This window comes from Bombus vancouverensis, unplaced genomic scaffold (genome assembly GCF_051014615.1).
Source record: "Bombus vancouverensis nearcticus unplaced genomic scaffold, iyBomVanc1_principal scaffold0060, whole genome shotgun sequence".
Classification (NCBI taxonomy): domain Eukaryota; kingdom Metazoa; phylum Arthropoda; class Insecta; order Hymenoptera; family Apidae; genus Bombus; species Bombus vancouverensis.
In genome coordinates this window covers 79811-96888 of record NW_027468951.1, presented here as the reverse complement: position 1 = coordinate 96888, position 17078 = coordinate 79811, and the positions used below count along the sequence as shown (strand labels likewise).

Genomic DNA, 17078 nt, shown 5'->3' with positions numbered 1-17078 from the left:
CCCTGCAGTTGTTCCTCCAGTCGGTGCAGCAAGGATCTCATCTCCTCTACTTGGTGCTCGACTGCAGCGAGACGCGCCCTGTAGCTGCTCTCATCCGCGGTGGGGCGCGAGGCCGGCTCTTTTCGGAGTGCCTCTACCGCCGCCTCCAGTGTTGCTATGCGTCCTTGCGCTATAGCGAGTGCGTCGGTGACAGGGTCCGTTCTCCTCACTAACTCTGTCACGCCCGCGGTGATGGTTCTCGCCGCCTCCTTCAGGGTTTTCCCCTGCGTGCCCTTGTGGCCGCGGGGTGCCTCGGCAGCCTTGGCCACCTCGGCGGCCCGGCGAATCAGTTCGGCTCCTATGTCCGCCGTTGTGGCTGTTCTCATTACGTGTTCCGCGAACTGATCGGCTAGGAAATTTTTTTTCGTTTCGCACAATTTCTCGAATCTCCCCGCGTACCGTTTATTTGTCTGGAAATAGACTCACCGATACGTGCAGCGATCGGTAATTAAATCCCAACACAATTCGGATGCCTCGGAGTGCAATAGATACGGGACGATCGTCCTTCCAGCTCTTGCCTTTGTTCCTATTTTTACGGTCATTGTCTCTTTTCCTCTTTTGTATTTTGTGCTTTTCCTGTTACTTTATTCTTTCACTTTTCCCATTTTTGATTTTTTTCTTTTTTTTTTTGAAACAGCAGATTTATAAATAATAAGTAGGCCGCGGATTTTTATGCGAATTTTATTTTTACAGAAAATTTTAAAATGCAAAAATGTAAACACTATTAAAGATAATGTGTTATTACTGTTACTGATATCGTCGTTATTCTTTATTAGAGAAATTATTATAGATTTTTATATTGTTATGTATATTACTTTTGTCACTTTTTTTATTTAAACAGGATTCGAATTAAGTTTCAAGGAATTGGACTAATTTAAGATTAGGATTAAAAACTATGCACTTTTGAGTAGAATTTTCATCTTATTTTTCCAATTTCTCTCCCTCTCTCTACCATTTGCTGTCATTTTTCCTTGGTTATTTAAAAAAAGATAAGAAAATCAAACGAAAATTAGTATTCTTAAAAATACTTCTTGCAAATTTCATCACCGTTAATGTAACGTATTCTTGTTTTATGTAGGATTGCACTATCGATGCCTCCAGCGTCGAGTGAGGAATTGCTAGCGGAAGGTGCGACTTCGTTTTCGCGATGTAACATGTACAATGTGAACTATACCGACATATTGGAGAGTGGTATCAGAGAGGCAGACCCATCCTGGCCAATAAAACCATGCCAATATGGATGGACCTTTAATCACACGATGATACCATACAAATCTATAGCTGTCGAGGTAAAACCACAAGAGAAAATTATATTCTTTATATAAAGTAACTTCAAACTTTCGACACCGATTAACAAATTTTTATTTAAATTAAAACTGTTGGAACCGTCGTTCTATAAATATTTACGGTCTTTCGTAAAGCTGCTGACGATAGCATATAATGCAGCCATTATAAAAGAAGTCCTTGTTGGTTGCACGAACTTAGACGTAGGTGTAATTACTTGTTATGCTGTTTGCATCTTAACAGAGCTCGTTTATAGCGGAACATAAAATTAACCTTGTCATCCTTAATTATTTGTACGTCTCGGCGTATTAAATCACGAACATGAATCCGTTTATATAATATCGCATAAATCGGAAAGTGAAAGTTACAACTGTACAATAGACAGATATTTCGAATTGAACGTATAAATACGCATTTGGTAACTTCTTACGACTCAAGAAATTTTTATCGAATATTTATTGTTATTATTATTATTTCTAATTTCTATTTCTGCTATTTTATTACTAAAAAAGTCCTACTTAAATCGGGAGATACTATCTTCTACTTAACAAATTTATATTCCTTCCACTATGACAAATTCTCTAATCATATCCAAGAATTATGCAAACTACCTCTACTATTTTATTACTAAAAATATTACCAAAAGACTACAATTAACTAACCTACGACTCAGATTCTCAATTCTGATGATATTAAAAAACTACGGAATTTATTACTCGTCCTTTCGTCGTCTTCCTTATTCTCTTCACCTTCTATCGATTTTCCAACCACGCGGTGTTTTTTCATAACTAGCCGCAATCATAAAGCATCTCCCTTTTCTGTTTCAGCTGGAATGGGTATGCGACCACGCATTCCTCGGCTCAGCAGCACAATCGGCCTTCTTCGTCGGCAGCATTCTTGGAGGCTTAATATTCGGTTACATAGCCGACCATTGTGGCAGAATTCCGGCGTTGGTTGCGTGTAACGCGGTTGGTTCCATCGCGTCTGTCGGCACTGCGTTTTGCAACAGCTTCTGGAGCTTCTGTCTGGCGAGATTAGTCGTCGGTACCTCGTTCGATAACTGCTTCAACGTGCTTTTCATTATCGGTGAGTCATCGAGAAAATTATAAGAGAGAAAAAGCTGTTGAGAATAGGAAAACTATAATTTATGACCTAATAATGAGGCACCGGTATCGATTAACTATTACTATAATCGTTAAACTTATTATTCATTAGACTTATTATTTGTTAAGCTTTGTGATAGTCCTGTACATACGTGTAAATATAATCTCGACTTTGTGAAACAATGGCTAATTCACGTGAAGAGTTGTTACAAAATTCTAACCATAACCCGACATATATTTTCGACTTCTTTTTTCGCGTACAACACCCGCTTTCCGCTTGTATCACCAGTTACCAACCACCCTGTAGATAGGAAAGGTATTCAATTTTATACTTCCTTTACGTTTCTTATATTTTCTTTGTTTTTAATACTACGATAATTCTGAATCTTCCTGCATTTCCTAAAATAAAATTAACTAAGAATATGTTCTTAACTCTCAGCCTCGCGATATTCCAATTATATTATACCGTTAATTCAACCAAGTTACAAATCAGCCTCGACGCTACTTCCCTGTCTTTATAAAACCAGTATTAAAATAGACACAAATTACCATAAACTACATACAAACTACTCGAATGAACATTAAGAGAGTATATGGGGCATTTTATGTGGGTCATTAAGAACCTGCTTAAGTATATAATTAGCATCGATAAACGTCAAACGCGAGGGAACGAGTATGCGAAGGATTAATAAACGATCTTGAAGTCCAGCGTGAATTATGTATGACTCGGCTGATTTTTTTCTAGGTTGCTGATGGTGTGGGTGTTCGACGGCCACGTTTGGAACATGAAACTTCTGGACCCCGACGTTTTCACGTCGTTCTCTTTAGCGTCCCTCACGGAACTTCCGGCCGCTGTTCTACTCGCCCTTTTCCTCGACAGATGGGGCAGACGATGGATGGGTTTCGCATCGATGTTCCTCTGTGGCATTTTCTCCTTCGTTGCCATCGCTACCCCCTCTGGTAACATTTTTTCTTTTTTTATTTCTTGATAAATGACTTGTCAATCGATATTATTCAATAAAATAGCAGGAACGTGTGAATAGCAGTGAGAAAGCGGGGGTGAATTTTATAGAAAAAATCCGGTTTTATCGATCGACGGTCGTTTTAAAAAGCGCTTTTCTGAAGCTTCTCCGGCGAAAGCTTTGGGAGATTGAGAAATGAAAGCTCGTGCTTGATGCAAGAATAATGTTTTTGTTAGATAGTAAGGAGATAAGCGGTAGCGTTAGGGGATATCCGCGTTTTCAAGGACATTAAGGAGTGGAAAATAGACATTTTTTAATCCGTATTTAGAATAGAACGTTGTAGTTATAAAACAATTTACTATTTTTATTTCCTCATCTTGCAACAAAACTTTCCTTCGAATTCTCTTTTATCGTTTATAGACAACAGACTTGAACGACATAATAATATAGACCCGTATTATTTAAAATCGTATTATAGAGAATTTACAATTATACAATCCGGTCATTTTACTTAGTATTAATAATAATCGAATCTTATAAAATCTTTTTATACAAATATTCCTCTTCTCTTCTTTTCTTTTTCTTTTTCGCCTTTAAATCCTATTCCATTAACGATTGACATTTATTTCTCAACGTCACATACTCGACAGGGATGACATTTAATTTTTAATTGGACCATGCGCGCATCGGGCGTATGTATCGTGCGTGGAATGCGGCGATCGTGGCATTTACATATTTCTCAACTTATTCAAGGTTCGACAACGGTTGCCATGGCGATTATAGCGCGTCTTGGGGTGAATATCGCCGCGAATATTGGTTTCCAATATGCAGCGGAAATGCTGCCGACTGTGGTGAGAGCTCAGGGCGTGTCTTTGATCCATATCATCGGTTATATCGCCCACATTTTGGGACCTTACATTATTTATCTGGTAAGTGAATCGAAATTTCTGTTAACGACATCGTATTTCTACGATCCGAAAATTACTCAACCTCTTTTTTAATTTACGACTAATATTATCTGTTATTGAAATACGTTTTTTTAAGTTGGTTTAATTTGTAGAAAAATTATGTTCCTTGTCGGCCATGGATTCTTCTTGTGATCTTACGAATCACGGAAACAAGATAGATTTTCGATATATTTTCCTCCGTTTCGTTTTTTTGTGAAGAAAATGTAACTTTTCTATTGTCTGTAATTATTTACAGGTTTGCGATACTACACTATAGCTTCGTTTCTAAATGAAACGAATGTTTACAAAATCTCGTTACACAGGTAACACCAATGATCCTTTGTATATTGACAACTTCTTCAAATTCTGTCTTTAACCAATATTCTTTATTAATATTTAAAAAAATATTAAGTATACAAAAAATACGAAGAGGAATATTTGCGAGGACACTCTCGATTATTGTGTAAGTTATTCTGTTCTGAATTATAAATTTACCTCAAAGTATACTATTATTTGTGTAATGTTATTACCGAAAATGAACTTATGGAAGTATCCATTTATTTCCCGAAAATCGAAGGGAAATTAAGGAATTATCGGAAAGCGGAATTAATCGCTATTACTTCTAAAAGAGGTATAAAGGGAGACGTATAAAGGGAGACGTATAACGGGCGACGTAAAACGAGAGACGTATAACGGGAGGCGTATAAGGGGAAGGCGTATAAGGGGAAGGCGTATAAGGGGAAGGCGTATAAGGGGAAGGCGTATAAGGGGAAGGCGTATAAGGGGAAGCGTATAAAAGGGAGAATATTTTTCGTTTAATTTAGGCTGACATTGATCCATCTTTACCGCTGGTTGCCCTCGGTTTGCTGTCTTTTGGACACGCCTTCCTGACCCTTGGCTTGTCAGAAACGTTGAACCAGGAATTACCAGAAACCCTACAGGAGGGTAACGACTTCGGCAAGGAACAAAGTTTCTGGTGGGTTCCGTGTATATCCTCGTAAGTATAGATTCTATAATATTCTTCCTCCGCCTTATGTCAATATAAGTTTACTAATAACCGTTTATTTCAATTTGACAGGAGCAAAATGCTGAAAAAATCTTATAGAAAGAAGAAAGGCCTTTCAAATCCAGCGTTTACTGGCAGTGTTCAAAAAATGGATTGTACTAGGTTATAGCGGTTAGATTTGGCGACGGCGAGAAACTTGCCACTGGCATGAAACTTGCCAGTAGCGTGAAACTTACCAGTGGCATGAAACTTGTCAATGGCATGAAACTTGTCAGTGACATGAAATTGCCAGTGGCGTGAAACTTGCCAAATTCGTTGTAAATATAGTTATTAAACGTGTGCGTGTGATGTTAGATGTTAAGATATTACGAACGTATTGAGATTGGAGAGCTATTGAGAGAAACTAGGAGGAAGTATCGATTATTGCAGTGAAAGAGACAAGAATCGTCAAATTACACAAGGTATACGTTTAAGCAATTAATTGACGCTTCATCGACGAAGTAGCTTTGTTGCACACAAGATAATTTTCTTTATCTTTTTTTAATTGGAATGACTGTATAAAAATGTGAAGAAATTTAAAGAATTAAGAACGCAGCATTTAAAGTACGTTGCGTTCACATATTGCGATGTAATTATTTCGCGTACTATAACGTCGGTAAAGTGTTGGAAATGAGAAACGATTCAAGTATCTTATGTAAATGTACAATTAAATTCAGTATTGGATATACGTATTAAAGGAAACGATATATAAAGAAATAATATACCATAGTATTTATGCATCTTTCGCTTTAAAAATCGAAAAGAAAGAGCTATATCTTTTTCTTCTTGCTCTTTTTTTTCTTTTCTCGTTGAAGGAATACTCTAGTTGAATTGATTTAACTATGAAATACCGTGAATAACAAAGGATTGCCACGAGACTCGAAACACAAAAAGAGAGCTGTCTTCGCGCATTGTCAAGCTTTCAACTTGTCTCCTTTATTACGAATCGCCTTTGTATCAATATAGGTGATTCATAAATCGCCGACACTTGAAATGAGAGTTTCGATCGACTTTTAAACCGAAGTGTATTTTGCGTTCGCTCGATCAACGTGGCTTTTTTTCATCATCCGTTTATGCATCAACACGTTGAACGCTTTGAAAACTCTGAGATCTCTGTTATTTAATTTAAATATATACATACATATATATATATTATTCTAATGAAACATCAAGATTGAAATTCTTTTATGATATTTTCTTTTTTATGATCTTTCAGTATTAATACGAGAAATATCTCTATTTGATATATTTAGATATAATAAGAATATTACTTCTGATAAGTATCCTTGAATCCGTAATTACTGATCATTCATAAAATGGAATGCATTAAAACAATTAATTGCTAAGCGTTCATTAGCTACCATCATACCCAATTGAGATTATAAAATGAAAGTTGTAGGATCTTTTTAAGCAGGAATTTTTTTTAATACAAAGGATATTAACATAATGTTCGACATTCTTCCGAAATTGTTCTGTTTAAATCCAATGGAAAAAGCAGTAAATAATTTATAGAATTATATACAAATTTTAGAAGAAAAATTGATAGATAATGAGTTAATTTTGAAAATGCTCAGGTTTAAATGTTACTTGAAACAGATCGAAACTCCGTCACGTGTTCAATTAGAAATAGTAAAATTCTGATTCGTGAAGAGACGCGAATATTTCCAATCTCGTTCCTTTCGATCCTCCGACCTGTTCGTCTTAAGCGCACAATCTCCGTTATACCACCTTTAAACAATGATTCTAGCAACTAGAATCATTCGATCGTTAGAATCATTCGCGTACTTATGAGACTAGCCCCTGCTTTCAGTTACCGATTAAAAAGACATACTATTGTTCGTTGCAAATATCAGCTATCGTTCCTCAAAACCTGAGATTCTTTGAAATATTCCTACGCTAGAGATTCAACTGTACATAATTGTTCAAGGCTACAAGTTAGTTCGATCCTCGTGATGCAATGGATAATAATTCGATCGTCTGGAAAATAATTCTGGACGAGAGAATTCTCATTTAACCCTTGACGGTCGATGATTTTGTAAATCATGTACGATATCGTAATCAGGAATGAATTCTTTTATATTTTTAATCTTGAAATTACACAGGGCCAATACATATTAAGCTGAATCGCAAATAAATATTAAGGGAGTCTTAAGGAGTTATAATATCGACATTTCTTATCAATACGATAGTGATATAATAATGTGATATAGTACAGAGTGTTTCGTAACTGATGATTCTTCGTATTTTCGAGAAAATAAATTTTGAATATGTTTCGTGAATGTCGTGTGAACACGAGTTGACAAAGCTTCAGAATTTCATTCTCTCGAACGTCGTACGAAAATCTCTCGTTCTATATTTTCAACAGATCCTTTCACATAGTATTATTCTGTACCACTGGTTATTAACCACATTAACTAACCACTGGTTATTAACCACATTAACTAACCACTGGTTATCACAGTATCAATTACCAGACACCCTGTATAATACAGAATATTACTTCAAATATCCGTATAATGAAGCATTTCATTTTCTATAATTAATTATAATTAAGTTCGGCTGTTAAGGGTTAATACATTGTAACATAAGTGATCGTTATCGTAGAACTCCTAATTATAGGATGGAGTTAGATTAGACGTATAATGATGAACGAGGATCATCGAGCATTAATGTATTTAATTATAGAGATATTTAGCAGTTTATTTTTGTTCGGGGGATTCGTCGATGTGTGTGCAAATAAAAAGTAGAATTGTTTCTTATATTAAGGTTTATGGAAGTTTTATTCGGCGAATCAATCTTATGGACGTGAGTGTATACGCGAATGTATACGTGAGTGATGATTATGAATACTATGAATAGGTTTCTTCAGATTGATTGCGTTGTTATTGGCACAACGACGAACACTGATCGTCATACGATGGCACGATTTGCTTACAATATTCTTTCCTTTCTTTTTTTCTTCTTCCTAAACCATAGAAACAGTCAATTAGAGTTATTTTTTTTTAATGTACGCACAACTCGTTTTAGATAGATAAAAGACCAGCAGTTGGTGCTGAAGAAATTATAACAATAATTTAAAAAGTCTTCAAGCTTGGATTTTATTAATATTGTACGTTATTTAAAATCGTACAAAAAAATATAACGAATAGATAAATAATCGTTAAAAATACGTGGATAATCGTTCAAAAGATATAAAACTGTTTCTTTTCACAAAGAAAAATTATCTAAACGTACTATTTTTTTAAATAAGATTTTGTCCAATATATTCCAGTAAAAAATGTTAAAAACATTAAAGGAATCAAAAATTTAAATCTCCCTAATTTATTATTTACGTAATTAATAAATTACGTAATTATTAATTTACGTAACATTTTCGATATTATTCTACGTAATATCTTTGAATATCAAATTAGCACCAACCGCTGAACGATTCGAACGTGCGTAACGCAAGTGAAAATTAGCATTAAAATTATAAAAGCTCTTAAAAGATAATAATAAAAATTATATAGGAACACGATTTCTAAGCTCGCTCTTTTTAGAATTAAGGCTTACAAATTCTTAAACGTAAACGATAAAAATAAAAATTAATGTAGGAGAATAGAAAAATATGTTCCGATTTTTTCTCGTACAAAAATCGTCAGACTGATCCGCTTGTAATATTGTTACTTCTAAAAAAACACGAATCCTCCTTCGTGTTTTTTAATTGAATTAGTATTAAAAATCAGATAATTATCGTTCACAGGAGTGATAGTGTTGATGTCCATTGAAGTGTGTCTTATGGTAGCAAGGCAACGACCAGAAATGTTGGTCCCTTCCGAATTCTTCGCCTTGCTTGATAGTCTGAGGAAGATTCTGGCCGACAGTTTCCGGCAGGAACAAAACCAGTGCAGCGCCAAAAAAGGACACCGTGCTGATAATGAGCATTGGAAATCCCTCCCAAATTGCAGCCTAATGAACAAATATTAATTTATATGAGCAAAGGTTAAATACCATGAAAATCTGGTCAAAGTATTTCTCATTTAAAAAGTTTCATTAGAATGTTTCAACCAATATAGTTTCATATCTTAAGTTATTCCATCATTTTTTATTTTAAATTTCAATTTTTTGATTAAAGATCAGTTAAAGAAAAGCGTTGGTTGCAACTTCCAAAACGGGCTTTCTAGAAAGTGAGAAATATTTTGATCAGATTTTTATAATATTTAATTTCTTCAGGAAACAACTTGTTTTAAGGTAAGAAAAAAACTATTTTACATTTTCATGAGAAAATTTACATGAGAACTTTTTCATAATTTCTAATAGCGCTTATTGTATCTTTTGGAATAAATTAAAGAGAAGTTGAACGTGGATGTACTTAGCGGTGTTTCAAAAATGTTGTAACAACAATAGTAGTATAAATATTTATTTACCGAGTCAGTGATATATGGCGCCAAAGAGTGTGCAACTATTCCGAAAATATGAATGAAAGATACGCCCTGCGATCTGACTGGCGTGGGCAGAAGTTCTGCTGCATACTGAAGACCAACATTGGCTGCCATGTTCAGACAGAATCGCGACAATATTGACATTACTAATTTCGCGAGCACTGGGGAATAAATTAAAAAATACAAAATTAATCCTGGATACACAATACTTGATTGTAAGTTTAATTAAAAATATAGTCCGATCGAAGCTTAATCAAAATCAAATTAAAATTTCACACAAACTTTAAACTTCTATAAATCTCCAAATTCTAGAAAACCAACATATAGAAAATTATTGCTTCTAAAATGTGCACACCTCTTTCAATTTCGCCACTAAATTAATTCCTAATAATTCCTAAATTCTAGTTCCATCAAAATAATTATTTTCCAAGATTAATACCTTCGAAGTTACCAAAATTCTTTTACATTCATCATAAACTTAATTTCAGATTTTTCTCAATAATACGTCATTATAATCGTTTTAATTTTACTTTAATAAACAGATCGATATATTTACTGGAATGCAGCATAAGTTCAGCGATACTGAGTACACAGGTCATTGCCATCGTGAGAAATCCGCAGAGTCTACGACCCCATCGGTCGAGCAACAGGGCGAGTAATAACCCAGCTGGAAGTTCTGTGGCACAGGCGATCGAGAACGACACGAACACCGAGCTCTGGATAAGTTTTAATGAATACACGTGACCGTCGAACGGGATCAGGGTGAAACACCTACAAGATTGTATCGGTTATTTATGAAGGTTTTCTCGCAACATGAACTCGTATCTTATACTTGCCAGCATGCAACTAGAAGAATAGTGTTTCTCGCCAACCGTGGCGTTCTGAACAGATCGAGCAGCGTCGCTGATTCTTGAATTTTGTCCGGTGCCTCCATGTTACTCTGCAAGAATTTATTTCGAGAATAATTAACGAAAGATATAATACGAGTCGTGCCTTTAGCCCTTACACAGTTCAAAATTCATAACACACTGAAAAGAAATTTTATTTTCATTTTATTCGTCATTAATAGATAGCACGAACAGTGGCACTTTGCATTCTGTTTTATGGAATTAGTCGGCATGGCTTTTGATATCGAGATTTATTAATATAATGGGTGGTTGGTTGATTAAATACTTTTCTGATCCGAAATACAGTCGGGAACAAAACTAAGTGGATTAGTGGAGAAAATGTAAAAATTCATTTCAATCATTTGCTGAACTATCCGCATATTATTAGAAGGAAATATAATAAATAAAACTCAAGTATATGAGGCTGATACTAATTTGATTATACTTTCTTCACATCTATTTCCATTAACTATAGCAGCTTATTTTTATCCCCGATTGTACTTGTAAATTGTAAATATTTTATAATTTCTATATAAATTCCCAGATTTACTTCAAATTTTGTACGAGATCGATATAATACCACAATGGAATCGCGACAGTCAAGTTTCATTTCATATTTCATTTTTCATCGCGTTTCATTTTTAAAACCTGTCTATGCATGTTAAAATACATTCGCGAGTCTGTGTGTTTTCGACGTGAATCAAATATATCTGTCAGCACAGATTCAAGTACTGTACCGTATGATTTCGCGTAAGCTTTCTAGAATTCTATTTGATCGAACTTACGACGAATATATCGCAAATACGCGAGTCTGGATTTCTACGATTGATCCTAGCTATTCTCCGTAGTTTCTCAACAACCTTGTCCATCATCCCGTTGGAAACGTACCAACTTGAACAGAGCAAATACGAGTGATATGGATCGATAAGTAAATTTGCATAAATCTCAAAGCGCAAGTTGGGAATTCGAATAATCGAACGATTAGGAGTTTACTTACCGGGCGCTCTCGGGAAGAATCCACGGTGTGATAGCGACAGATAACAGCGGTATGGCAGTAACGTAAGTAAAATATCTCCAGTTCGCGATATAATAGGCTATCCATGGTAAAATTGTACTGGCCACTGCGAAGTATACGCCAAAGGCGATATTCACGACCAACGTTCGTTTCGAAACAGCCATATATTCGAGAACTGTGGGATAATTGATCGTCGATGACTCTCGGAATAACTGATTATTATATCAAGATACTTAACGACGATTATTCTTTATGTTGCAGTAATAGAACATGGAAGATTTATCGAGTGAAACCGGTTATTATTAATATGGAGCGATTGATGACGAGCCGAATGAACGATACCATCAACATAATTGTAGGATAATTGTAAGATTATAAATATAATTCCGATTTTAAATTAATCCGTTTACTCTGCAAACGTGAATGTTCCGAGTTTGAGCTGGTCCGTATAACAAAAAGCGCTACATAATGCACGTGTTTTGCTTCTAACGTATTTAAACGAATTACGTGTTGAAAATTTTGTGATAATTTTCATTTCGAACGAATATACAGAGTGGTTGGTAACTGGTGGTACAAGCGGAAAGGGGGTGATTCTACGCGAAAAAAGAAGTCGAAAATATAGAATAAAAATTTTTCGTTCGAGGCTTTGTTTTCGAGAAAATCGACTTTGAATTTTCGCTCGATACGCGTGCACTTTATCGCGTCTCGTTATAACGGATCTCACTGTAGATCGTTGTCTCGATGGAAGAATTAAAAAAAAAATTTGTATTCTATATTTTCGACTTCTTTCCGCTTGTACCACCAGTTACCAACCACCTTGTATAACTCGATTTAAGAATATCAAGATATAACTATCCTCGACGACATGAAAATCGATCAAACGATCTTTAACAATAACAAAATCAATATATTCATCTCTGGTGGTGGCAAAAGCTCTTGAATCAAGAACTCGAACCGTATAGTTCAATCGAGTACAGCAACGTCAAAATTATCTTCGAGGAACAATTCATCAAAAATTTCTCACGCAACATCATCTTTCACGTAATAGAAACATTGACTTCATACTAACGTTATCTCTCGCGTGACTGAAACATTGGCTTATCGGTCGAACCTCTCGCACTTTCTACTTCGTAGAAGGCTTACCGATAATCAGAGGAATGTTGATACAGTTATCGAACGCCAGTCCAGTGAGAAACCTACAGACGGCGAATGACCAAAAACTATTTGCGCTGGCAGTGAAAATGGAGGCAAAAAGGGCGATACCATTGCAGAACATTAAAGCTGGGATACGACCCTTGTGATCGGCGATCCAACCGACTAGGAAACCACCGATGATGGATCCGCAGAAGAAGATGGCCTGCGCCGTTGATACGAGGTATTCTCGGTCGCATACCCAATCTAGCTAATCACCAAGGTTAAGAGTTAGTCAGCGAAAAACCAGATTCATATTTTTCAGAATATAATTTTAATCCTGCTGCGGTCTTCGAATTTTTATATCTCGATTCTGCTCGCAGTTCGATGAATGAAAGAGTTCTTTATGCTCTGAAAAAAACGTTCGCGTAAAATCGGAACGAGGAATTATCCGTACTAACAATTATCGTCTTATACTTTCTTTAAACTTAAGAAATTTACTATAACAAGATTAGATTAGATCGGAAATGACCCAAAGAACGCAGCAGAAGTGTAAGAATTTCGAAGCATGCGATTCAGACAACGATGTGAATACTTCACCTCAGTTCCTATACTAGGATATGGAATCTGCGTAAAATTATACTCCCATTGAGTACATTTTATCGTTTTGTTTGTTTGGAAGCCCGATGAGCTCAGGCTCTTATCGCTCTTCAACAGCTCTGTGAAGTTTACGTCCTTCCGTTGACATTGTTCGTAATAGGGATAAACGTTCGTCACTGGAATCGCTATCTTAATCCTAAACACCCCATACGATAGATGATTGATCATTTTAATTATTAAAATAAGAACCAAAGTCCAGACAGAGTAATCCAAAAATATCTTGTATCTTATCGTGAAATTTTTCTACAATATTTTCTAATAATTTTCGAAATGTTCGAAAATTCGAGAAATTCCAGAAATCGCGATCGTTTCTCGTTGCTCTTTGTTCAAAATATCGATCACGATTAATCAGGCACTACCAACCACATCCACTAATATCACTGTCAGATCGATTAACAGCAAGTTATGAAATTAGTAATTAAGGGCACCCTCGATCAAACCATTTTTCTCTCTCAACGTCACACTAAATCATGTCAAATGTATCTTTCCGTTCCAAATGTCGTCGACTAACTTCCAACGAACAAAATGTCTCAATACACTAAGTTCGATAACTTCGTGTTCTTTGTGGAGATAACCGAAGAATTTTTCCGTTATTGTAGCATTTTCGTTGCTGCTTCTTAATTTAAAAGTAAAGAAATAAAATTAGTTTGAAAAAGCAATTAAAGTAATTCACGTGGGTTTCTTTGAAGACGGCGGAAAATCGATGATAAAACGAAATAGAAATAGAAATAAAATAAAATAAAATCTGCGATTAAACGAATAATTAATACATGTTATTTTGAAAAGGAAATTGGCGATAAAATAGGCGAAAAACAGTTTCTATTAAAAAGGTTATACGAATAATCAACGCAGTTTGCTTCGAAGCAAAATTAGAATTGGCAATCGAGCGAATGATCGACGATTTATTTGGAAAAGTTAGCGGAATCAATGACTAAACAAGCGAGATTTCGTTAAATACACGATTTCCTTCGTAAAGAAAGAAAAAGTAGATTTGTTGATTACACGAATAATCGCTGCAGTTTATCTCAAAGAAGAAATAGCGCGGATGGTCAAACAGGCGAGAAACAAGGTTTCTCCGGGAAAAGAAAATAAAATAGCTGATCGAGTAAATAGTAAATACAATTTACCTTGAGAAAGAAGCAGACTCGAGCGATCAACACTGTTTCCCTCGAAGAAACGCTAAAATTAATGGTCAAACAATCAAAGTAAGTAATTTTTCTCGAGGATAAAGTAGGATCAGTAGTTAAATCAACAAGATTGGTACAGCTTCCCTTCAAGAGACACTATGATCAATATTTATACAGGCAGTCACGGAATCTCCCTTTCGACTGATCCAATCATTGAGTGAAACGATTGTATTCGATGAAATTTTCCTCGAAGATGAAGCAGAGTCGCAGATCCTTACGTAAACAACCGATCAAGTTTCCACGGCAATAAACCTAAATTCCCTGGCTAATTGAAAATATAAAGGAGACACGACCACATTTCCATTTAAAGAAATGCAATTGTTAGTTAAACAACGATAGGATTTTCTTATTCGAAAAGAGAGGAGAAAAACGTCCGATGTTCACGAAGTCTTGTACAAATATGATGAAATAAGCTTGCTTAGCGAAGACGAACACGATACTCGGTGACACGTGTTTGCCAATAAAAAAGGAGAGAATCGAAGAGAAACGGAACCAAAGGAAGAAACGTTGATTGACAGTGGAACCGGCGAAACTAGAAATAGTTTGGAAAACACGATTTTCCGATCGCGGACATCGAGGACCACGTGCTCGCGTCGCCATTGATCGAACTCCATTTAGGTTTGCGGCAAATCGTCGCAACAGCGACGTTGGTAGAACAGAGACACAGAGTTCTTCTGTCTCACAAAAAGCAAGGTGCATACATATGTATTTCCTTGTTTCTCCAAAGCATAGTGGCGCCACGCCGGAAACCGGTTGTCCGAAGCCAGCCATACTTTTCAATGGTGTTGAAATGAATTGTATTGTCGTCTTGTCGCGTACTAAAATTGCGATATATGGACGGTGTTAAAAATTGACGTTGAAACACAACTGATTTTTGCAATTTAAATAACGAATGTATTGAAACGAATTCAGTGGATTTTTCAGGTAAATTTGTCGTTTGTTTTACCGGGTTTGATCTTGGATCGACTCTAGCATATTTTTCATATTTAATTGAAATGGGGAATTGCGTTATGTTATTTGTTGATACTCTGTAGGTTAGAAATGTTAGCATCGTTATTTTAGAATTAATATTTACAAAAGGCATAAATGTAATTGAATTCTAAAGAGGATTAATTAAGAATGCTCAAGCTTTTTGTGAGATTGGTTTTTTCTTGCAAGCTACCTCTATAAATTAGACCTCTCCTGAAGGGACACGTAGTTTCGTCAACCGGTTTCTTCTAACAAGATTCGTAGAATTAGCTTTTTGCGAAGGGACTGATTTATGAATATTGTTTCTTCTGAAAAGACTGCTTTGTTACCATAAAAAATCAAGGACAGGTTTTCGTAGTTTATATTCACCGAAATATTCACACACACAATAATTTCGAACAGTACGATTAACAAATTACTAGATATGTCTGTACAAATTTCACCTTACGCTCGAAGATACAAGCAAAGCGAAAATTAAATTTCCAAAATCAAATATCAAGAACAGTAAATAACTATATGCAGAATATTCTTCTAGCGAAAGACAGACAGTCTCTACTCAGTATGTACATACGAAGAGAAAGATACACATTACATTCCAAACACATGTCCAAACACAGGAATGACCTCGTAACTTACATAACACCACAACTAAAGAAATTACACCATATAACATTGAATGTGACGGATGTAATATGGCACATCAATTATCGAACAAAAAGTTTCATAAAATTCAAATTAAAAGAAATATGGGATCGCGAAACACACAACGGGTGTGCATAAGTTATGTACGTAACTTCCAACTTACACACATGCAATAGGTTTAACCGTTACTGGCGTTGGTAATAACAGAAGCACAGTCATGGATCCGTTACCATGTCTAGCGTTGTTTCAACGAGTTTCATTCCCACTTGATTTAGTGTCGCTCCTAACCGCTGATTCACGCAACAGAGAAGGATAAAATGAACCACGACAGATATATAATTACATACTTACGTACTATATGGTTCAAAGTCTATAAATAATATTGTAGACGGTATAATTAGAGGCCTTCTGTACTATTTCCGCACGCAGTAACGTCCTAAACGTATACACGGAAAACTTTAAATCGTGGCACAATTGAAGCCAGAAGAAATTTTAAAGTGAGCTAAAAAATGAAAAACAAGCCGAAGATTCAAGAATAACAGAATTACACTGGAAACTCTATTTGGGTGGGGGGGGGGGGTGCGTTTGAAAATCGATTGCGTATTACGCGGTAGGTAGTAGTTGACTGATATGATTGGAGTAATAAATGTCATTACGGATTATTTGATATCACTTTTGAATAAAACTTTTTGAATAAAATTCAATGTCAAGATTTATTCATTATCGATACTTATCTTGTTTACAGTAGATTGTAGAATCGAGATATTCTGTTCGTAATTTTTTATG

General features: G+C 35.6%; 2 protein-coding genes and 1 long non-coding RNA gene across 6 annotated transcripts; 2 read left to right on the top strand and 1 right to left on the bottom strand.

Annotated features, from left to right (window-relative positions):
• Nucleotides 1-156: 156 nt before the first annotated feature.
• On the top strand, nt 157-8139 carry LOC117164310 (carcinine transporter-like). Its single transcript, XM_076627340.1, has 8 exons — nt 157-194; nt 1118-1328; nt 2151-2429; nt 3047-3057; nt 3172-3386; nt 4142-4317; nt 5160-5332; nt 5414-8139. Exons 1-8 carry the CDS (start codon nt 157-159, stop codon nt 5508-5510), a joined length of 1200 nt encoding a protein of 399 aa, XP_076483455.1. The 3' UTR covers nt 5511-8139.
• Nucleotides 7889-16596, bottom strand: LOC143304860 (organic cation transporter protein-like). Of its 4 annotated transcripts, none has more exons than XM_076627333.1 (10): nt 16456-16591; nt 13435-13630; nt 12847-13105; nt 11686-11878; nt 11474-11579; nt 10638-10741; nt 10358-10572; nt 9787-9962; nt 9121-9328; nt 7889-8345 (listed from the first exon to the last, which is right to left on the bottom strand). In XM_076627333.1, coding segments are annotated over exons 1-10 (1515 nt in total). In that variant the 5' UTR covers nt 16512-16591; the 3' UTR covers nt 7889-8343. The 4 variants fall into 4 exon arrangements, with proteins under 4 accessions (XP_076483448.1, XP_076483449.1, XP_076483450.1 ...); XM_076627334.1 differs by having other exon boundaries at nt 11686-11809; XM_076627335.1 differs by lacking the exon at nt 9787-9962 and having other exon boundaries at nt 16456-16596.
• Nucleotides 9879-13631, top strand: LOC143304862 (uncharacterized). The gene is made up of 4 exons (XR_013061502.1): nt 9879-10016; nt 10344-11747; nt 11965-12069; nt 12873-13631. It is a non-coding gene; the product is annotated as an uncharacterized LOC143304862 (long non-coding RNA).
• Nucleotides 16597-17078: the final 482 nt, after the last annotated feature.